At 35.8% G+C, this 24,586-nt stretch overlaps 1 protein-coding gene across 1 annotated transcript; it reads right to left on the reverse strand.

The window, feature by feature from the left end:
• Positions 1-245: 245 nt before the first annotated feature.
• LOC144220459 (transmembrane protease serine 11B-like protein) lies at positions 246-10,936 on the reverse strand. Its single transcript, XM_077750688.1, has 10 exons — positions 10,914-10,936; positions 10,102-10,217; positions 6,746-6,864; positions 6,589-6,656; positions 4,121-4,281; positions 3,547-3,585; positions 2,846-3,020; positions 1,838-2,097; positions 1,226-1,368; positions 246-407 (listed from the first exon to the last, which is right to left on the reverse strand). The coding sequence occupies exons 1-10, from the start codon at positions 10,934-10,936 to the stop codon at positions 246-248; spliced, it is 1,266 nt and encodes a 421-aa protein (XP_077606814.1).
• Positions 10,937-24,586: the final 13,650 nt, after the last annotated feature.

Consider the following 24,586-nt stretch of genomic DNA (forward strand, 5'->3'; position numbering starts at 1 on the left):
AAATAGAAAAATAGTGATAGTCCTTTCTTGATAGGAGCACTTCCTTTGCTCAGGCCTTTCGGGACTAAACATTAGATTTGTTTTTTTATAAGTCTCTTAAAATTAAAGTTCATAAATACTCCTTCAGGGCCATAATTCTTTCAAAACAGCCACTGTACACACTAATTTAAAATTCATATTAACTAAGGTTGGGAGTAACCTTAGGTGAAAATGATTTCAGATAGTTGCTACAAGATGCTTTTCTCTTAGATACCAGTCTTGGAGGCAATCCAGTTGCGGTAAGCAGTCACTCGCATATAGACACCTGGCTTATTGATTTCACCACATTTTTCTCCCCAGCTCACTATTCCAACAAGATACCAAATATTTCGAGAATTGGGATGAACTAGTGGTCCTCCAGAGTCACCCTAAATAAGACAAAGAATATTTATTATTATGAGAAATAACTTCCAGATACTTTACTTACACTAAGTGATAAGCTCAGATGAAGTTTGTGATTCATGCTTCATACAGATCATGGGAAAATATATGGTGTAAATCCTTGCATCACCCTTAAACTCACTTTTGGCCAGAATACATTCTCTGGGACTCTTTGGTATTGATCTCAACCTTGTAGGCATGAACTGATAAGTTATAAGGGCTAGTTCTATGAGAAAGCTTTGGGGAGACAAATATTATAGATGTATTTGGAGAACAGGGCTTTATATCTGAGAAAAGTAGCCAGAAACCTAGCCATGAGGAGGCTAAGAAGGAAAGAGAAATGAGCTGGAAATAGATGAAAACTTTCTGAGACTGATTTTCATTGAAATGTGATTAAGATTATGGACTGTGATCCTAGGCTACTTTGGTTTATACACCAGCTCTCCCACTTACTAACTGTGTGACCTTGTGCCAATCACCTTACCTTCCCCTGCCTCAGTTTTCTCATCTGTAAAATGATAATGATAGTACCTACATCACAATGTTTTGTGAGGATTAAATGAATTATTTGTAAAAGACTACAAACAGCACTTGGCTCAGAGTAGGTCCAGCTTAAGTGTTTGTTAAACACTTATAAACATATATTGCATACAGTGGAGAATTATTTTAGCAGGAAGAATTTAACAGGATTCTTAAAAATGCAAATTAACTGAAACATAGAATTATCTCCATATTAATGACTTTCATAAAATAATAGCAGTTATTTATACACTAGATGGTCAATATGACTAGTGTCCAGACTTACCTGGCAGGCATCAACATTTCCTTCCAAGTACCCAGCACATAGCATTGTGTCTAATACCGCACCATAATATCCTTCCTGAGCATTACATGTATTTGTATCAATAATCTTCACAGAGGCTTTCTGAAGTACCTCTGGGTATTTACCTAAAGGAAGTAAACATATTAGTAAAAGAGTGGCTCTAAAACAGAGCAGGAGGGAAACCTTGTTTTGTCCTCTGTGCATAAAACCTATATTTGACTCTTGCCTGTTCTTAAGATTTAAAAGCCACTCACTTGCCTCACCCGAATCAATGAAGAGGAAATCTTCAAAGAATAATTTGAATTCTTTTAAGTACTGCCTTTCTATGTTCTTATCTCTTTTCTTATAACTTTGAACCAGGACTTTCTTAGTTAGTTTCTCCAAGTCAGGGAATTTCTACAACCAATTGGTCTCTACAGAACATTCCAAACCAAGGCAATTTGCAAAACCATAACTCCATATGCATCATTTCCTGAGATACTGCCTGGGAGAAGTAGGCATTCTAAAGTAAATGATACCTTTGACTCTATACCTAGATTGCCATTTTTCTTGCTTTTGTACTCATACACTGTGTTAAATTTTCACTGGACTTACCACTATGTGAAAGTGCTCCCCATCCTGTAACAACAACTCCTTCACCTGGAGGAAAATCCTGTGTGGCTTCAGGAAGACAAATTCGATGTACATCATTCTTAAATAAGACTTTTTCAGTGAGCTGTATAATTGCAATATCATCATGATGTTCACCCCGGATGTAGTCTTCATGAACTATAATTTGTTGAACATAATGTTGCATATAGGGGGGATTTACTCTGGTGCCAAAGCTGACACTATAGTTTTTTGGATTCTTTGTCCTGAAGAAGCAAAAAATTATAGATTTGTATTTATTTCAAAATAATAGAAATATGGACTGCCTCTACTGTACTCTTTTAATGACATTAATATTCCCTTGCTCTGTAGCTCATTATCAGTGATACAATCTGATTTTTTAATAAATTAAAAAATTGTTTGAGTCCCTCCCTATACCATGTACTCTGTAAAAACAATGGGAATGTAGAAATAAAACTTAATAACCATACCTTCCAGAAACTTAAATATAATGAAAGATGGGCATAAAGACAGACAGTTCTAACTGCTTAAGTGGTTTGTATATAATTGGTGGGACAAGAAAGAGGTAGACTTAAATCTGCATGCTCTAGGGAACAGCTATTTCTTAAGGAAAGTAGGATTTCGGATGACACTATAGAGCTGAGTCACAGTTGCCTAAAAAATAAGGAGAAGGGGATGGTATGTGCAGAGGGCAAGGGTGGTATGAAATAGGATGATGTGCCTTAGCAACTATGAGTAGTTGGGGATGTCTGCAGTATAAAATGATGAGAGATGAGAATCACATGAGAAAAAAATGTAGTGTCAAGAATGAATGACTTTTCCCATTCTTACAGGTAGCACAGGAAAATCTTAGATTGGCTTCCTATATAATTTGTCTTCCAAACCAGGACACTTGAGAAGAGAGCTACTAATAATTAAGCTAAGATAACAGGTGTAAACTGGCACTGTTGCAGGGTCTTTGGTCTTTTGCCTTGGGCAACATGACGAACTTACATTTGAAAGCAGTGAGCTGCAGTCACCAAGTATCTTTCACTGATCAAAGATGCTCCACAGTAGTGTTGGCCATTCTTTTTGAGAGTTGCTTGCCACGGCCATTCTCCCTTCTGAGCATTGGAACCTCCCTTGATTCTATCATATGTAGCTGACATCCTTGCTCGAGTCCCACAGCCTGTCAGAGTCAGTTTGTTTCATTGAGAGTAGGAAGATATTTATTTGATTATAGAGCAGAGAGTGAGCTGAGTTTTTCTTGTATGGTTCTATCTGACAATATCTTGCACTGAAGAGAGCAGGCTGTAATCTGCACAGGAATCACTAGCAGTCCCCGGCTCACCTCCATATCCAGCACAGTATCTCCAAGATACCTCGGCACCTGGAGAATATGAGAACTCTGGGAGGCAGTTAAAGTCACAGTCAAGTCCATGGCCTCTGCAACCAAACTCCCTGGTTTGAATTCTGACTACACCATTCACAAGCTGGATGAACTTAGGCAAATTATTTCACTTCTTTGTGCTTCAGTTTCCCCAACTCTAACATGGGATGATAATAAATAATATCTATCTTTAGGATTGTTGTAAGGATTAAATGAGTTGTATGTAAGGTACCTAATTAGAATTGTACCTAGCCAACAATAGCAAATCTTGACTTTTATGTCTTAGATCGTCTCACCAATTTCATTAAGAAGTATCTAAACTTACGGTTGTTGATAATCTTTTCAGCATCAGCCTTACTGATTTCTGAAATAGAACAAAAAGCTTATGGTAAATATAACACCAAGCATAACCCATTGACCTTGGAGCCAATGCAGTAAGATGCTAGGTTTAGCAGAGCAGGAGGGTCCAGAAATAATTTTGAATCTCAGGATAAGATGTTAGTAGAAAGGAGAGGATATTTGTTTGTTTGGATAGTTCTTTTACTAAATGTGAACGTATGATATGGAAATACCACCTTCACAGCTCCAAATGAGAGATTTCTTTTTATTTAATTGGAATGTGTTCTTTATCATCTAAGATGGATAAGGACTATTTAAAGTTTTATTATTTGCTTTATAATGAGAAGCAGCTTTTCTCCCAGAAGTGCTTTAAAGTTTGGCATTATTAGGATTTGACTATTGTTTTTAATAATGAAGAAAGCAAATTATTGCTCTGAAATAAAATAATGGCCTATTCATTAAAAAAAAATTCAGAATCAGCTTTGTTCCTGGTTCTTGTGATACATGTTAGAAATAAAAAGATGAAAGTAATACTGCTCCTATTTCATACAAAAGCTTACCCTTGAGCATAAGAGAATTAGGATCTGTAGTCAGAGAGCCGGCGTGGTTCCTCAGCATCTGATGTAAGACGCTTTCAATTCTTCTTCTGGTGTTTTCCTTCATCGATCTGGGAGCCTTGAATATCAGCCATATATGTGCAGTCAGACTGTTGTCATGAGGACTAGAAACAAGATAAATGTGTTTCAACAAGATAAACATATTTCTTATGTTGCTAAAAAATAGCATTTCCTTCCTCATTCCCTGATCTTTCATATTTTTATTTCTTCTATCTTTTTATGGGTTTGTGTAGTACCTTCACTTTTGGTTAATCACAGGATCATCCACCTGCCTACATTTACTTGGTGACAGTATGCATGCAGCTACAGCATTCATCTTAGAGGTAAGGACTTCTATAAATCTGAAAAGTAGGAAAGGCCTGTGGCACAGGGGAGAAGTATCACATAAGAACTGGACTCACTTATTCAGGTATTCACCAGTCAGTTATTGAGCAACTGCTGTAGACAAGTGACTGGAATACATGCTACTAGGTGATGCAAGCGTGTCTAAGACATGGTTCCTACCCTGCAGGAATTTTCAGATTTCTAGGAAATACGACAGGTATACAAATGACTTTAATAAATGAGGCAAATATTTATTTTGTCTTATCTGCAAATATTCAGAGGAAGGATAAGTCATTTTTTACTTAAAGCATCAAAGAAATTTTCATGGAAGAGGTGACATACACACTGGACTTTAAGGTGTTTTTATCACTACTTCAACATCAAGCAGACAATTTCATTAAGTAGAGAAGAGGAGGAGTAATACTCCAGAGTAACTGGATAGCAAAAATTAATTTGCATTTACTGGGCATCTGCTGTGTTCTAGGTGCTTATTTTCACATTTACTGTCACACTTAGACTTCACAACAAGCCTGCAGCATAGGTGTCATTGCCTCCATTTTATAGACAAGGAAAAATGGAGGCTCTGACAGGTTACTTAATATGCTCAAGATTACACAGCTACTAAACCCAGACCAGATTCAGTACAATTGACTCTACAACCCAGGGTCTTTACACAGTGTTGTTTCCCTGTGCTCAGTCACGGAGACAACAGTGTCTAGGAGATTGGGCTCAGATGGAGGAGAACTTTCAATGTGAGCCAAGAGATAGTAGTAAAGAGAATTTGTTGAATAAAACTGTGCTTGAAGAAGATGAACCTGACCATGGCATTTAGGGAAGATTTGTTTATAATTCAGAAAGGGGTATGCCACCAAAGAAGCTGATGGGTGGACATGTAGGAATTGTCAAACAGCTTTGAGGCTAGTGTCCAAGGTGGCATTATTATGCTTTGGCTCTCCCTGACAGATGATTTACCTTTTGGCATAGAAATCAGTAATCAGTGCTAGTTTATGCAAGTTTGATTATCATAGAAGGTGGTTCTGTAGCCTTTCCATCACTTCCTTTGGAAATGACTGCAGTGGTTGCAGTCATCTCTGAAAGACACCTGGGCCCTTCCATTTTAGCTTCCCATCTCTTTTCAATACTAAAATCAACTCTCAAGGTTCATTGTAGTTGGGATCGCAATGTGTGCTGCAATTCCAGGAGTCCCATGGATTCCAGGAGCAGGGGAAGCTCAGGCACAGTTGGTGGCACTGATGAAGGTAAAGGCAATAATTGCATTCACTGGAAATGTGGTTATTTGCAAATCTTCCCATTCACATTATCTTCATTGACCTTGAGTGTACTTATATGAGAGAGGCAGTGAAGGTTCTATTACAGTATTTCACAGAGAGGTGAACAGAGTCAAAGTGAATTAATGACTCCACCCAAGGCTCTGGGGCTATTAAGTAAGTGGTAAAGACTGGGCTCAGGTTGCCTAACTTCTGTTTTAGGGCTCCCTCTGCCATTCCATGCTACTCTAAACCCACATCCAGAAGTCACAGCATAGCTATATTACTTCTTGTTGTGATGACTAGAAGGACTTCCTTGTCATCAAAGCCTGATGTAGATATGCTCTTTTCTACCCTTTAAGAGCCTTAGGGTAGTTCCACAAGGTATTTGGCTGATTTGCAAGTAGAAGGACATGAGTCATTAAGTAGATTGCATAACACCAAAAAAGAAAACGAAGGAAGACATGATAAAACAGGGTCTGTATTTATATTACTACTAAATAAAAATTTTAGTCTATCAAACATTGGTCTAAGGGATCACCTACTATTTGCTAGACATAAAAACTTAAGAAGGTTGAGTGATGAGGCATCTATAATTTAATAAGTAACACATTCTCAAAAGATCTAAAGGACAAAACTAGATAGCCCCATCTTTGCATTAGTTTTATATTGAACGACTAGTCTGGCATTTAGCTTATGATAATACTGTATTAGTAACTTATTGGCTAATGACTGTGACATTTCAAATTCAGAGGTGCTTGAAATGTGTATGTATGAATGAGTTGTTCTCTTTTCTAACTGCTATTATTAGCTACTTACACCAGTGTGATGACTCGAGAATTGATATATTGTCTGTAAATGCTAGAACTTTGAAATGCATCAACCATCTGTTAAAAAGAACAGAAACAAACATCAAATTCCAATAATATATTTATTTTTCAGAAAACTAACCATTAAACACATATAGGAAAATTACCTTAGTCTCAAGAATTTTGCTAAGATAGTTATTTTCTGGTGAGGTCTCTCTTTGATAATTTCTGTTATATGGGATACCCAACACTTCAAAGCTGCCTTGGTAATAGTAGGTTGTGTTTTCTGTAAGATAAGAACATGATCCAAGAATGATTTAGGTGAAATGGATTTCAAATGCAGACATAGATAACATCATAATACCAACTAGTAAATATTGTGCTCATATTAGACATTGATAAAGTCTGTGAATCTTTCTGGCACAGCTGGTTGGATATCCTGTGAAAAGTGTTTATAGGATCAATAATGCAGCAGATATAGACATAGACAAAGGTCAAAAAGGAGAGTAATATCTTGATTGAGACAGATAACTATATACTATAAGTGAGATTTCTGTCACATAATCATCAAACCATGAATAGAAACAGTTACCATTTATTAAGTATGTATCATGGGAAGATGCTTTATAAGAGAACATAGGAAGTATACTCTGTTTTTTTTCTTTTTAGGTAAAATGTGGTGTTGAGATATTCAGTAACTTAGCTAATAACATATGGATACTAAAAGCCAAGGATCAAGAAAAATTTGATTTGGCTGCAAAGACTACACCTAGGGGTGCCTGGGTGACTTAGTTGGTTGAGTGTCCAACTTCAGCTCAGGTCATGGTCTCACCGATCATGCGTTTGAGCCCCATGTCAGGCTCTGTGCTGGCAATTCAGAGCCTGTTTCAGATTCTGTGTCTCCCTCTCTCTCTGCCATTTCCCCGCTCATACTCTGTCTCTCTCAAAAACTATATATATATATATTATAAAAACGACTACACTTAATCCATTATATTTCCTCCCTAAATTTTCATAGGTACTAAGCTATTTGATATATGATACATCTTACCTCTAATATGTGATAGATACTAAGCACTTAGAAATATTCTAGATGCTGTATATCAACACCTAGCATGCAGGAAGCACTAAATAAATATTAATACTATTTTTGCAATATGATCATTATTTTTGAAGACTATGCAATGGAAGTGACAGGCTCAATATGTATGAAATCATTACACAAGGTACTAATAAGGATACAATTAAATAAAAACATTAATTATCTAATTGCAGGTTCTATACAAATGCAGAGAAGGAAAGCAGCATAATTAAAATGAAATATGACTTTCTATTATAAGTGTGGTGAAAGTATTTTACAGTGATAAAGATGGTAGAAATGTCTACACAAAATGCTGAAAATGGGTTGTTTATGAATAATACTTTGTGAACCAACATTGCTAATTATAGTTAGTTTGTCTGTGGGTCATGGATCTTTTACTATAGAGACCAAACTTGGCAATGGTAGCTTATTAGATTTTACACAAATAGTAAAACATAGATCTTGAAACTATTCAACTTTCTTTTTTTATAATTCACCATTCACAGTGTATCTTTCAGTTCTTTATTTAGATTCCTAAATATTTCTACCTATTATGCTAATTTGGCTGCCATGAATATTCCTGAGTGTAGACTAATAAATTGACAAGATACAAACTTTTTATTACAACTGCATGGAGCACTTTTCCAAGAGCCAGTGGTTAAAGTAAACATTTAATGTCTAAGACATTAAGACTAAGAAACCTAAAACAAGGAATTGAGTATTAATTTAATTCTATGTAGCAATGAGCCACAGAGATGGCTTACTATGCTGAGGTCACTGTGAAATCAGTCACTGAGATCTGTTGGTACCTGGTGAAATGAAAACAACCCTTAGGAATGAGATACACGTAAAACACATCTGCTCTTTATGATTAATGTTCCCGTTTCTATAAGTGGTTCAAATGCCAGTATGAATTGAGAAAGATGGATAAGGGACAGAAAGAAATTGTTTCATGACTTTTCAATGACTTGATTACTTAGAACTTATTTCTGTAAAGAAAACTTACAACTTAAACACAACACACACACACACACACACACACACGTGTGCCTGCACACACACATTTTTGGTATTGTTTCTGTACAGAGAGTGTTCTGTGTTCTGAACTGCAATGATAGAGTTTAAGCACAAATTATGAGAATACTTCTATTTAAATCTGACAGAGGAGAGGCATTTCTTTTATGTTCTCCTTACTCTAACTTATAAAAACACCCAAGACAAGGATAAAGGGTTCATTTCCAAGGAAACAGAAGAAAAGTCCAGACTAAAAACTATGAAGCAAATATTTCCCCAAATGTGAAATATACACTAGAGTGAAAAATGATACAGATCAGAGATACATCTCCTCAAAAGCTGTGTTCATTGAAGATTTTTCTAAAAGTTCTCAGTGATTCTGTGATTAGTGTAATGAGACTTCAGGGCCTAGAAAAAAGAGAAAAATTGTTTTCCAAAGAGTCCATTTTGACCCTGCAGAATGAGAGCAGTGAAAATAAATGTTAATCTATACTACTGTGCCATTTTTATTACATGTGCTCCAATCTCCCAGTTAAGGCAACCTTCTGGAGGTGAGTTGGGATGAACAAAGAAGAGACGTCAGGATCACTATATCATAGTTCAGAGAATCTGTAAATTAAGGAGCTTTCCTCAAAGCTACCCCAGTTTTTTAGTTAAAAACTGAAGTAAGTGCTCCATGGAGTTAAAATAACAGACTGAATAAGAGAATGTTTGAGATGATAAATCAAAATATAAACTGCAAACTCCCTATGACCCACCCCTAGAATCACTACCACAGTATTCTTTAGAAAACATCAAGTAATTATAATTACAAATGAAGTATTATAAAGGCTTAGAATATAAAAAGAACAATATTTTAAACAAACTACTGGGAAGTTGGGAGAAAAATGAGCAGTATAAGCATATGCTGATTTTCTCGTCTTTCTAGTCTTAGTATTTTAATTATAAAGTAACACATATAATACCAACTTGGTAGATTACTTTTATGCCTATCACTTATCTATCTGTGCATTTATGTCTCTATATTGTATGTACAAAAGATGTTTGCAATACGGTGCTTGCAAATGCCTCTTTCTGGACTCTTGGGTCACTGATGGCCATTTTAAAGGAAAATAGAGGGGCACCTGGCTGGTTCAGTTGGTTAAGTGTCTGACTCTTGATTTCGGCTGGGTCGTGATCTCATGGTTCGTGAAATAGAGCCCCACACGGGGCTCTGTGCTGACAGCAGGAGCCTGCTTGGGGTTCTGTCTCTCCCTCTCTCTCCCTCTACCCTGCTCATTCTCTCTCTCTCAAGATAAATAAAATAAACTTTAAAAAAATAAAGGAAGACAGATAATTTATTGTTTGCAATTATCTCTTTGTCTTCGGTAGAAATGGAAATAAAGTTTACAACAAACTGAAATAAATAAAGATGTATTCTTTACCAACCTACTGCCAGAAAATGTACCAAAAGACCAATAGTTATTCCCAGGATTGCCAGCACTCCAAACACAAACAGTGCAATCATCCATAGTGGCAAAGATGGACGGGAAGCTGTGACTGGTCTGCAAGTGAAGAATACGAATGTAAGTGGTACATCAGAAAAAGTCACAGTCACTCCAAATCTTTACTTATTTACTCTTGCTCACCCCTATTAGCTCAACTTAGGCATAGTGGTAGCAAAAGATACATGAGGAAAGGAAAAGAAAGGGAAGGGAAGGGAAGGGCAGGGAAGGGAAGGGAAGGGGAGGGGAGGGGAAGGGAGAGGAGAAGAGAAGAGAAGAGAAGAGAAGAGAAGAGAAGAGAAGAGCAGGAAAAAAGGAAGAAAGAAAGAAAAGGAGGGAAGGAGGAAGGGGAGGAAGAGAAAGTAGGAAAGAAGTTTATAATTGAACCTCTTTGGATCTGTGCTTGAAATTATTTTTCAAGAATATGATGGTGTCAAGTTATCTATACTTAGCATCTAGTTCTTTCCCATGACCAATGGGGTAGTGACATAGTAGTAACTAGTGAAGACCTTGTCAGGTTGGGGAGGAAGAAGAGAGGAAAATAGAAATGTCTTAGAAATTCTTTATGCCAAAGCCTATCATAACTTTTGAATTATGAGCACAATTCTATTTATTATGTCCTTATTATATCCAGAGAACATATACAAATATGAAGTGCTATATTGAGTGAGAGCAGTGTCTATCTTTCTTACTAGCTTATTTATGGCTGTGATTCAAAGAGGTCTTTTGTGGAAAAGCATTCTGTGATCAACTTACAGTAAGTTAGGTATTTTCACCATGTTGCGTTCAGACAACAAATAGGTATTGAAGCCTTTGCTTAAATTGAAACTACTCAGAGTTCCACAGACAACCAGACTCTTCTACACTTCCATGTCCTTGCACACTCCAGTCCTTCTGCCTAAAATGTCTACCTCAAGTCTACCCAGTGAGGCTCCACTCAAACTTTATCACTCAAATCTGTCATCTCCTCTTTGTTGAGGCCTTCCATGGCTCACCCTAATATGGATCTACATTGAGAGTATTTTTTATTTTTACATGGCAATCTTTTCACCTCTAGTTGAGGCCATGTTATCATCTGGTCCACATCATTATTTGTTATTCATGATATTATTGTTTTATACCAAGGCCATATTGTGGTGTCTAGCACATTATTGATAATATTTGTTGAAGTAGTATATAAATGAAGCCAAGGGATATCAAGGGATATCAAGGACAACTAGATTATGAAGGGTAAATAGATCAGAGAGATAAAAATTATGGAAAGCCTTCAGTGCAAATCAAAATAGTTTTTTACTTTATCTGGTGGAAATGACTAACATGAGGACATGCAGTGCTTAGGAAGATGAATCTGCAGTCTGCATGACTGTAGTTTAAAGGAGAGAGAAAATTGAAAGGGGAAGACTAATGAGCAGAGACTAATATAATCAATGGGAATGGAATGATGGGATCCTGGATTGTGGTAGAGAGAAAAGAAACAAAGTGATGAATTTGAGGACATTTACAGTAGAATATTTGTCAGAATTTGGTAATTAATTAGCTATGTTTGTAAAGAATAGGAATAAAAGAGAGTCAGATGAAGTCTAGGAGATATAAATTTTATATCTGGAATTTAAGAGACATTTAAATTTCCAGTACAAAAATGGAGATGTCAGACTGGTAGTTAACTGAGCCCATAGTTGGGGTTAACTTAGGAGTCATCCAAAAACAGGGAACAAACAAAGCTGTGAAACTGAATTAGTAAATTATAGTGCATGTTCTACAAAACATAGTACAAAATTGATATTTCTACTTCCAAGGCAAATGTTTTTTTCCATTCTAACTACAGCTAATATATCTTACTGTTTCATGCCTTTCCTAAATTTCACAGTCTCATTGTTTGATATCACTCAAAAGACTAAATTGTCGGCATGTTTCTTAACCGTCAAATTCAAAATCTTGTCCACCTTTCAGAGATGGGTAAGCACTTACCTCATCTCCTACGTATTTGGCTCCACCAAGACTACTTTGCTCACTGCTTTATTCTCTAATCTTGCTCCACACCCTTTCCTTTCTTTTCTGTCTCCCATAAACTCTCACTGAGTACTTTTCTTAGGAGTCTCTTAACTGGGGATATATTTGTACATTTCTTGTTCTGTCTAGTTTTATTTTTAAATCTTTACCTCCAGACAGTACTTCATATAGATTTGGGCAATTTTTTTTCTTTTGTCTTTGCAATTTGTTTTAGAACTGGTATTCTTATAACATAAATAAATCTATTAAAATGTGATCAAATAAGCTATCTTAGAATTCATCCAGATGCTATGGCTTGAAAGTGGAGGACTGAAATAACTTCCTAATTTCTAGTTGCCCTTCATTGAAAATGCTGTAGAGTTTTGTGTTTACATTCCCTGTCCTCTTTTCCCATTTTGATTATCACCTGTCACCAGTTCAGATGCTTCTCCCAGTTGTAGTTATCTTTATCTGATAACCTAAAGATCTTATAAACCATGACACAGATTAAATATCTGCTTAAAAATCAAAGACTTCCCATGCAGAAAAACCACTCAGCTATTTAGCCAATATTTCTGGCACTCTGTACTATAAATTCTCCTAGATTTACTGGAAGAAAGGGGGGAATTACTGGAAGAAGATATAGACTATCAATTATACCTTGCCATAAAAGAATAAAAACAAAAAATAACACTCTTGGCCACGAATTCTCAATGCTACCTTGATAAGGATCTAAAACATTACTCTTTTCCTGAGACTTTTTCCATTCTATCCTAGAGAACTAATCCTAAGAAAACAATTGAAATTGACAAAATATGTCACTGAAGTTTTTATTTCCACTTCTAGTGTTCCTTTTCTTCCTCTTGGCCATGCATTATTTAGGCACCCAAACACAACCACAAAATTGAGTAAGGTCTCCTCAAAGCACTTGCAGAAACAACCATGTTTCCAAATCCCTCTTAGCTCTTCTGGGCAGATTAACGCCTCAGCCTGCAAACTAACCACTAAATTAAGGTTTGAAAGTTTTCTAAGTAACTAGGTATGCTTGTAAACAATGGATTAATAATCCTTTGAAATCTTTCAGGTGAAGACTTCACAAAAGTGTGAAACTATACAAAAAGAAGAAGGAACCCTAAAAACACAAAAGAAAACAAAAACCAAAAAAAAAAAATCCACGTCTATCCAATATAAAAGTGATAATCATGTCTTTTGATAACCATGCTGTTTATTTTTCACTAATTCAATGTGTATGATCACCCTTTCCTTTACTGATAGATCAGAGATGTGGCTAAAAAAAAAAATCAGAGTTTTATCATATTATCACAAAATAATATGATATTTTAATTTAAAAAATTGTACAACAGTAAAATATTTACTTTAGTTGAAAAATATTAGTATACTCTATCTCTGTGAGTATGCTCTTTCTAATCACATTTTTACATGAATTCTGATACTGTAAATTGCGTGTGTGTGCATGTATGTATACTTAAAGGGCTAAAAAGTTGACTCGAGATGGAAATTTTAAAAGAATATTTGTTTAAAACATGCATTTATGTTTTACAATTATCTGAACATTTAATATTTTATAATTAGTTCCACTTCATTTTGCTATTTGCATATATTTTGACGAAAACATCTTGCAAGCCAAAAGTATATTTTCAAAGTGACATTAATGATCACTGTTCACTTAACATAATAATTATTTAGTTAGATATTTAAAAATGAATACTACGTGTCTATACATAATGATTCTATTCTAGTTCATGAACATTTCACAGATAAAAACACATGGCTTATATACGATTCTACGGAAAGTACCTATAAAGTAATTGTACTGTGAGAATCAAGGCAATATGTATGAAGCACAAGATATTAAACAAATCAGAGGAGTCATAATCATCATTAATAACAATTTAACATTTGGTTTATAATAGAACTTTTTCTCTCTGCTTCCTCCTCTCTACAGATCACACAGTCATTTTTCATTCACAGAATGTTAAGCTGCTTGTCATTTTTCTGAAGCATTCTCCAAAACGACATAAAACTAGATTCCAGACACAAATGCATGTATGCGACAGGAGTGTCTGCATGTAGAAAATCCAAAATGCTGTAGAAAAATATTACAAATCTCCCTCTAAACTCAGTTATTTTACTGCAACCCTTGGGTGGGGGTCATATTGGGGAGAGAGTTAATTGTAATTATGTCAGAATTTTCAGCAACCAAATCTCTACTTACCTATACATAATGTGCTGATATAATGGTTGTTGGCATCAATGAAGATAAAGGAAACTTCTCACTTCCTTTGTCCTGCTCAGTAGTTCTCAGTAGATGTGCTAACCACAATGATACTTGGGATTTTAAGGGTTGGGTGCAATAGCAGAAAGCAATTAAAAGGAAACTTGTTTAACAAGTGTTGATGACAGCTATGGATCTGTGGTTTAAAGGAAGAAAAGAAAATTCTCTTTGAGTTGGATACTTAGAAAAAGAATAGACATAACTTGGATTGGTTGCCGAGAGGTCCACCCAGGAAATACTACCACAGATTGGTGAATCAGTGTTCTGACTCAGATCCCATCCGTCCCTTTCATGGAGAACTCCTCCTCATTGAAACCAGCTGTATCCACCAGAGCAGTCTCTGACAAATGACAAATATACATTGTTTTATTGTGGGTTTTTTTAATATGAAAAATTTACTACAGCATTACTCATTTGAAACATGCTTAATCTAAAAATTCTCCCTGGGACTCAATGCATACTTTTATAGAAATGGATTTGCACATGGAGATAGCTTTTGGTGTAAGAAATATCAGTCCTATTTTGGTAATTGGTTATAGGTAATAGAACTAGTTAATCTTTATAGAAAATAGAACTAATTAATCTACACAAGGTTTGTTTTACTAAATAAATATGGATTAAGCTTTTGCGTGACACCAACTTCTTATAAAAACAAAAAAATCAGGAAATCATTAAGATACTTTGGATATAAATATCTAGACTATTGACACTATCCTTTTATATATTTCACCATCTATTCACTTCATGCATTCATTTAATAAATACTTGTTGAAAACTTCCTGAGGTTTACATATCATTCTTCATAGTGCAAATACAACAAAGAATATGGTAAAGTGTCTTCATGGAGCTTACGCTTTAGTGAGAACAATAGACAAACACTCAAGAAAATAGTAAATGCATAATTTAATATATTTATATATGTCATAAAGAAAATGAAGCAGGGCAATTGGATAGAGAGTGGTGTGTATGTTGGGAGCACAGAGGGTGGCTATCTTTAGGGTAGTCAGGAAAGGTATCTCTGAGGAGGAGGCTTTTGAACAGAGACCTGAATGATGATATTAACATGACTCATCTTTCTAAAACACATATTCATGGCACTTGTCTATTTAAAATCTTCAAAACTTTCAACTGCTCTCAGGATAAAATATAAATTTCTCTGGTTGATAGTCAAGGCTCTCTAGAACATCATCTCTTTTTATTTATGTTGTTCCAAAGTAGTTTGGTGAAACAAAGGACATGACCTCTAGACCAACACCAGGTCAACTAGCTGTTGACATAAATCTTTTTGAGCTTCAACTTTCTTATAGGTAAAAATGCAGTCTAACAATGTCGTACTTGTAAGGTTGTTATATCAGCTGAGACCAAGTGCTTGGCACAATATCCAGGACATGGTATTATCTTAATGATGACTTTGCCCAAAACTTGACTCTACTTGAGCCATTTCTCACAGTTGCATTCCTTGAATGGCAAGTGCTTTCCTACATCCATGCATTGATTCATGCTGTTTAATACTCTCAGGATTGTCATTTCTACCCATTCAATGTTTATTCATGCTACATGCTCCAACTTAATTGCCACTTCCTTCATGAAGCTTTCCTTGTAAACATTATTCTCTTTGGTCTCTTTTCTGGCTTCTAATATTTACTGTCATTAGTGCTCATTTTAGACCTAATCATCTATATTGTATTGATTTCTATTTAAATAAGTCCTGTGGATGGTCCTATCACCCCAGTAAAAGTGTAAGCTGCTTGAGCTAAAAGGCAAAGACTATCTCTTGTATTTCTATTTTTTCCTAATGATCACCAGAGTGCTTGGTATACAGTAGATGTTCAGTAAATAAATTATATGTTTAAAATAGTGATTAACATCCAAAATATATGTAGGCCTCCTAAAAGCTAATAAAATATTTTAAAACTTAATATTAAGTGTAGATGGGATTTTAAAAGAATATTCACAGAAGAAATGGGTATGAACAGTATAAAAATGCTTAATATCATCCATTAATAATTATGCAAATATCTATTAAAACAATAATACAGCACTACTAAGATCAAAAATTTTATTTTAAGATTTGGTAAGCACGTGGGGAAATGGGCTCCCATATGTTGATGGTAGGAGAATCAAGGTAGCAACTTTAAAGGGAGAATATGTTTACTTTTACACCTTTATCCCCTATAACCAAGCAGTTTCACTTCTAGGTATCCACCTAGATTTCTATCCAGGCATAGGTAATCAAATGGGATTATACAAGGATGTTTATTGAAACATTAAAACATTGATTTACTCATCTTCATTCTAAGGTTTCTTTTTCTGCTGCAGAGATTGGATGCTAAACATGACATCTCCCAGATTCCTTTGTAGCTAGGATTCCGGCTGCCGTTTGGATTCTGCCAGCTAGATGAACTCACGTGAAACGTGGAAGGGAGAAGAATGTCAGATGCCTTCTAAGGCAGAAATGAGGTTACTTGTGGATGTATGCTGGTAAAAGCTCATGGATATATGATGTTTTTCTCTAGCAGCATTTCACTGTCGTTCTTAAGCTTTCTGGGGGCCAAGAAATAATTTTAGAGACCAAAGACCAGACTAGCTTGTGGGTGTCAGGAGGCTGCAGTGATAATATTATCAGCGCTGGTGTTCTCTTTTCTTTTCTTTTTTCTACCTCCCTCCCTGTCTCTCTCTTTTCCTTTTTCTGTTTTTTTTTTTTTATTACTTAATGAGTCTAATGAGTAGCTGGTATAAGGCAAATACCCATGTATCCACCATCACACTTATGAAATGGAATTTTGAGGGTACCTGGGTGGCTCAGTCCATTAAGCACCAAATCTCAATTTTGGTTCAGGTCATGATCTCATGGTTCGTGGGTTCAAGCCCCAAGTCAGGGTCTGTACCAAATGTGGAGCCTGCTTGGGATTCTCTCTCTTCCTCTCTCTTTCTCTTTCTCTCTCTTTCCCTCCCTCTGCCTCTCTCCCCCATTCACTCTCATTCTCTCTAAAAGTAAAATTTAAAAAAGGAATTTTGTCTGCCACCTTAATAGCTCTCCAGTATCCTATCACAGGCTTAACCTCCCACCCTCCCCCAAAAGTAACCTCTATCCTGTTTTTCTTTCTTTTTTTAAATTGAAGTATAATTAACATACAGTGTTATATTAGTTTCAGGTGTACAGAGTGACTAACAATTCTAGCCATTATTCAGTGTTCATCAAGATGAGTGTGCTCTTGGAGCATCTGAATGTCTCAGCTGGTTAAGTGTTCGACTCTTGATTTTGGCTCAGGTCGTGATCTCATGGTTCCTGAGTTCGAGCCTCACATCAGGCTCTGTGCTGACATTATGGAGCCTGCCTGGGATTCTCTCTCTTGCCCTCTATCTGCCCCTTCTGCACATTCTCATGCTCTCTCTGTCTCAAAATAATACATAAACTTAAGAAAAATGAATGTGCTATTGATCCCATTTAGCTGTTTCACCTCTCACCCCACCATTTCCCCTCTGGAAGCCACTAGGTTGTTCTCTGTATTTAAGAGTCTTTTTGGGAGGTGCCTGGGTGGTTCAGTTGATTAAGCATCTCTTGATTTCAGCACAGGTTGTATCTCATGGTTTGTGTGATCAAACTATCAGTGAGGAGACTGCTTGGGATTCTCTCTCTCCCTCTCTACCCCTCCATCCCCAAAATAAATAAACTTTTTTAAAAAGTCAGTTTTTGTTGGTCTCTTATTTGTTCATTTGTTTTGTTTCTTAAATTTTACATATGAGTGAAATTAAGTGGTATTTGTCTTTCTTTGACTTATTTAGCTTAGCATAATACCCTCCAGCTCCATCCATGTTGTTATAAATGGCAACATCTTCTTTTTTGTGGTTGGTAATATTCCAGTATATCTTCTTTATCACATCTTCGTTATCCATTCATCTATGGATGGACACTGGTTGCTTCTATATCCTGGCTATTATAATGCTGTAATAAGTACAAGGGTTTGTGTATCTTTTTGAATTATTGTTTTTGTATTTTTGGGTAAATTCCCAGTAGTGGAATTACTGGGTCATATGGTAATTCTATTTTTAACTTTTTGAGGAACTTCCATACTATTTTCCACAATGGCTGCACCAATTTGCATTCCCACCAGCAGTGTATGAGTGTTCCTTCCTTTCCACATTCTCACCAACACTTGTTATTTCTTATGTTTTTTATTCTAGCCATTCTGACAGGTGTAAGATAATATCTCATTATGGTTTTTATTTACATTCCCCTAATTATTAGTAAGTTGACCATCTTTTCATGTGTCTATTGACCATCTGGATGTCCTCTTTGCAAAAATGTCTGTTCAGGTCCCCTGCCCATTTTTAAATTGGATCATTTTATTTTGATGATGAGTTGCATAAGCCCTTTATATATTTTATATATTAAACTTTTATCATATATATCATTTGCAAATATTTTCCCCCATTGAGGAAGCTGTCTTTTAGTTTTATTGATGGTTTCTTTTGCTGTGCAGAAGACCCTGAATAGTCAAAGCAGTTTTGAGAAAAAAGAATGGGGCTGGAGTTACCACAATCCCATATTTCAAGATATACTACAAAGCTGTGCCAATCAAGACAGTGTGGTACTGATACAAAAGTAGACACATAGATCAATAGGATAGAATAAAAAGCCCAGAAATAAGCCCATGATTATATGGTCAATTAATCTACAACAAAGGAGGCAAGAATATACAATGGGGAAAACAAGTAGTTTTCTCTTCCACAAGTGGTGCTGGGAAAATTGGACAGCTACACGCAAAAGATTGAACCTGGACCACATTCTTACACCATACACAAAAATAAATTCAAAATAGATTATAGACCTAAATATAAGACAGAAAATCATAAATCTCCAAGAAGAAAATATAGGCAGTAATTTCTTTGAAATCTGCCATAGTAATATTTTTCTAGATATGTCTCCTCAGGCAAGGGACACAAAAGCAACCTTAAACTGAGACCACACCAAAATAAAAAGCTATTGCACATCAAAGGGTACTATTAACAAAACAAAATGCTGCTGATGCTTTCTGTTTCCTGAATCTTAACAATTAAAATGAGAAATGCCAGTTGCTGTCCTTTACCCTGGCATCAGTTTTCTATTATTCTATGAATTGCCCTTGAGGCTTAGCTTAGAGCCTTCATCCCCAGCTGTTCTGACAATTTTTGACAATATGGCTTTCTGCTTCAAACTCCTTCCTGTTTAACAATCCTTTCTTGCTCTGAACTCTGACCAATACAATTGTGGATCAATATAGAAAGACTTCAAGAAAAATTATGAGTGAAAATATGAAATGCAGAGGCATGCCTGGGTGGCTCAGTTGGGTAAGCGTCCAACACTTGGTTTCAGCTCAAGTCATGATCTCACAGTCTGTGGGTTCAAACCTCATGTCAGGCTCCATGCAGACAGTATGGAGCCTGTTTGGGATCGATCTCTCTCCCTTCTCTCTGACCCTTGCATGCACGTGCTCTATCTCTCTCTCTCCCAAAATAAATAAATAAACTTAAAAAAGGAAATATGAAATGCAGAATGATAATTCAATATGACAACATTAATACTTCAAATAAAGAGTAAATAATACTTCACACTTTAAATGGGTGCTAATATAGGTATTTAAGGCCATGTATTTATTTATGAAATATTATTTTTTTAAATATGCTTGCTGAAATGAAATAAAACTTTGTCCTCAATATGATCTGCGTGGAGGAAGAAAGTGGAATTTGTGATAAAATACAAGCTCTTGGGGAGTCACGTCAAGTTAATACTGGCTAAAAATAAATTGTATATGTTGGCTTTGTAAGAGTTTCCAGGATGAGATGATGGTTTGATGACAATAAGCACAAAATCCATGAGAACACAGGAGGTAAATATCTCCCAAAGGTGTGACATAGTTTTTAAAGGATGGAAGGAGTTTACCAGAAAAAAAAATCAGATAAAGACATTCTAGACAAAGAGTACATCATTTGGAAAGACCCGGGATAGCACATTTCAGAAATCTCCAGTAACAGAAGATTGGAAAACATGTTACATGCAAAGGTCCAATGGGTGATAAAACAGAAATATATGTAACAGCCAGATCTAGACAGTGCATTTCAGCATCATTCCTTTGGACACAATGATTACCTCTATTAAACAAGCCACAGGTCCAGGAAGACAGAGATGAAAAAGAGCTCTTGAGAAGCTCATGGTCTAGTAGGATATTCAGATGCATAAATGATGCAAGTTTTACATCTTGTGGAAAGTGTAAGGACCAGGTGTATGCTTGGGAATTCTGGAGCACCAGCCTGAGGATGTCAGGAAAAGCTTCCTGGTGAGGCAATACCTGAACCATGTGTTGAATAAAGAATAGGAAGAGTGAGTTAAAGTTTTTATGGATTCTCAGGTCATTATACAGAGTTTAGGTTTTATTCTCTGAGGGTGTTGAGACTAGAGTGGAGTAGGATGTTAATTAAGTAGGAGAAAGAGGTGCTCCTAGACTAAGTCTCCCTGATTACTAAAACTTTGTCCCCTGTCTGATTGTGGCTTTGTTTGATTCCTCCTAATTCTCTTTCATCAATGAGCTAGAAGGAAAATGTGGGGACAATCTCCCATTACCCTGGCTAGTAACTTCTGCCTTGCTGAATCACTTTATCGGAGATAAATGTGACTTAAGGAATGTAAGCATAGGCTTATAAAACCAGAGATTTTTTTTAATTGGATTCTCACATAATACATACTCCTATATTTAGCTAAAATAAAGTTTTTTACTAAACCATGTCAACTGTGACAAATTTTAAGTGAAGATAATTAATTTTTTTGAAGAAACAACATAAAACATGATAGGATTATTTTATTTTCATAATTAAATGTAATAATTGTGGGGGATACAACATATTATAATATGTTGTAAATATATAAATATTTATATTTATATAAATATATATGTTATAAACATATAATTATATATGTTATAAATATATAAATATCTTTTCTGGAATCCTTTAAATATTACAAACTGCAAATCAGAAATGTCCTTGACAAATCATTATGGCATATTTCAAAGATAGCTTCTTCTGGAACTTCCTTTTGCATTAAAATTATGAAAAATGAAAACCAGTATCAAGCTTTATTCACCTCAGAGATGAGCAGGCAGTACTTAAGCCACTCAATAAAACTTCTGGCACAATGACCAAAACCCAGTTTGTAATGTCCAGATATAGAAACTGTGCTCCAGTTGCATTATCTGGTAACTTTTTAAGAACATAAATGAAGAATAGATATATTCAGTGATGTACTGGTAAGTATTTAACAACCAGGTGTCACGGGTATGGGTTTGGAACTAATTTGTGGCATTGGCCAATTTCTATGGTGTAAATACTGACAACGTGACCAATTTAGAACTATGCACATTACATCATTGAACATGAATCAGGGAAGGGATGAGCAATAGAACCCTATTATATTTATTTTTACCATATAGATACCATAGATATAAATAACCTCAAGACCCACAGTACTAGTAAACTGCAGTTATATATTTAGGACATGATGAGTTTTGCGTATTTAGTACTCTTAATTTTCTTTTTTTTTAATTTTTTAAATGTTTTATTTATTTCTGAGAGACAGAGAGAGAGGCAGTGTGAGCAGGGGAAGGTCAGAGAGAGAGGGAGACACAGAATCCGAAGCAGGCTCCAGGCTCTGAGCTAGCAGTCATCACGGAGCCTGACGCAGGGCTCAAACCCACACGCTGTGAGATCAGGACCTGAGCCAAAGTCAGACGCTTAACCGACTGTGCCACCCAGGTGCCACTAGTACTCTTAATTTTCAACTGTGGTGTGTTTCACAACTAGCTAACATAATTCCTGAAATTTTAACATTAAACTCATACATTGGTACAAGCTAGTTTCAGCACACCACTGCTGCACTTTTGAATATTAAACTTTGAAAAGATTTCACAAGTTTACATATTTGAAAGGAAGCATAAGATTCCACAGGGAACACTTATATAAAGCTTGTGTAACATTTATATTCCATAGAGAATACTTACATAAAATAAGCAAAGGATATAGTACATCAATAGAGAGTACAGGCAAGCATTGGGAGACCAAGAGAGATACAGGTGTAAACTCCCACTGTCCTTATTCACGCACACATACATATTTTGTCGCAGATTGAACCATCAACATCTGTTAACTTCAAGATCCAGCAGGATCTTGGATCAGGAAACAAACTGGCCCAAAGTCTGCAAGGACGGTTTCTGATTTTAAATCTCATATAAACCTCACATAAATCCTTGACCTTATTTTAGCCAAGAGTCAAAGCCATGTATCCAGGCATTTCCAAAGTTAAGGATAGACCTTTGCTAGTCCGGTTGTAAGTCTACAGGAAATCCAACAATGAAAATTACAAAGGATAGCATTTCAAATATATTCTTACCCAGGATGACTCCAGGACCTTTTCTTTTTCTTTTTTTTTTTTAGATGTAGAAGACTCAGGAAATATGATGAATTCTGTTTTGAAATGCTAATATAAGTTGCCTATTAGATCTTCAAGTAGAAATTTTGGACATATAACTGAAGGCCCAACGAGAAGTCAGAACTAAAGTTAATACATTTCTAAATTGTCAGCAAGTAGTTAGTATTGAAAGTACTGGGCTGGATATGATGATAAGGGTATGTGTGTAAGTAGGGAAGAGAAGAGACCTGAGGATTGAGCTGTGAAGCACACCAATGTTCAGAGCTGTGGAAGAGGTAGAAGTTCTAGAGGTAGAGATTGAGGAAGAATAGCTGATGACATAGAAAGATTGCAAAAAACTATTCTTTTTTTTTCTGGAATCCAAGTAAAGAAAATGTTTCATAAACCAGACAAACACAAATATCATATGATTTCACTTATATGTGGAATATAAAAAACAAAACTAACTAACAAACTGAAACAGATTCACAAATACAGAGAACAAACTGGTGGCTGCCAGAAGGGAGGAGGGTAGAGGGACAAGAGGAATAGTTGAAGAGGATTAAGATGTACAAACTTCCAGTTATAATATAAATGTCACAGGGATGAAAGGGTACAGCCTCGGGTATATAGTCAATAATTTTGTAATAACTTTTTATATAGTGGCAGGTGGTAAGTGGTGACTCCCGTCAATGGGATAGAGTTTCCAGTGAGCTTTGGACCGTTAAGCTTCTATCTAAGACTAAATAAAAAATATAAACTTAAAATAATTCGCTATACTTTGCATCACTTTATCTTCTCTTTTCTGGCTCACTTTTCAGTGAAAACATTCCTTAAATGCATTAATATGAAAGTCTGTGTTGCTAAAGAAAATACTGGCCTATGAGTTAAAATATCTAATTTTCATCTGCTGATTAGTTGGAGATATTTCTATTGTAAATACAATCCTTGAACAAGGAAGTCATTATTAATAGTTCTTTATTAAAGCTAAACTAGTTGGTTAATTTGAGGCTAGATAAAAGAATAAAAAACTAATACTTCCCATCACTTCTATGCTGGAGTAATCATTCATTCAGTTCCAACTGATTCCCACCCCTGGAAGAAGCAGAAGACAGACTGAGATCTATGGTCCATAGACTAAATGTTTGTGACTCCTCAATTAATATGTTGAAACTCTAATCATTGGTCATGGCCCTTACCATACACCAAGTCCATTGGCACCCTAATCTTGGACTACCTAGACCCAGAGCTGTAAGAAATAAATGTGTGTTATTTAAGCCACCAAGTCTGTGGTAATTCTTTATAACATCCCAAGCTAAGACACAATGCTTATGAGGCTGGGGTGGAAGGAAATAACAGCTATCTGGTTTCTGAATTCAGTATTACAAGACCAAGAGAATGCCAGTAATACCTCTTACATCTCTTAGTAGTGGTATTATGCTAAATAAGTCTATGCCCTTTTTTCTCCACTTTGAGTTGCATTATAAAAGGATTCCTCCTGTTATCCTACCTAGAGAGGTTCCTAACCCAAGGAAAAGGGTGAATATGGGTTCATTTCTTGCCAGGACAACTGCAGTAGCTTTCTAATTTGTCTTCCTGCTTTTCATTGTGTACCTTCACTCCCCACTCCAGCCCATTCTCTTCATCAAAGATGAACTAATCTTCTCAAAGTGTATATTAGATCGTCTCATTCACACCTCTGCT

The sequence above is a fragment of the Crocuta crocuta genome, unplaced genomic scaffold, assembly GCF_008692635.1.
Source record: "Crocuta crocuta isolate KB4526 unplaced genomic scaffold, BGI_CrCroc_1.0 scaffold1, whole genome shotgun sequence".
NCBI classification, from domain to species: domain Eukaryota; kingdom Metazoa; phylum Chordata; class Mammalia; order Carnivora; family Hyaenidae; genus Crocuta; species Crocuta crocuta.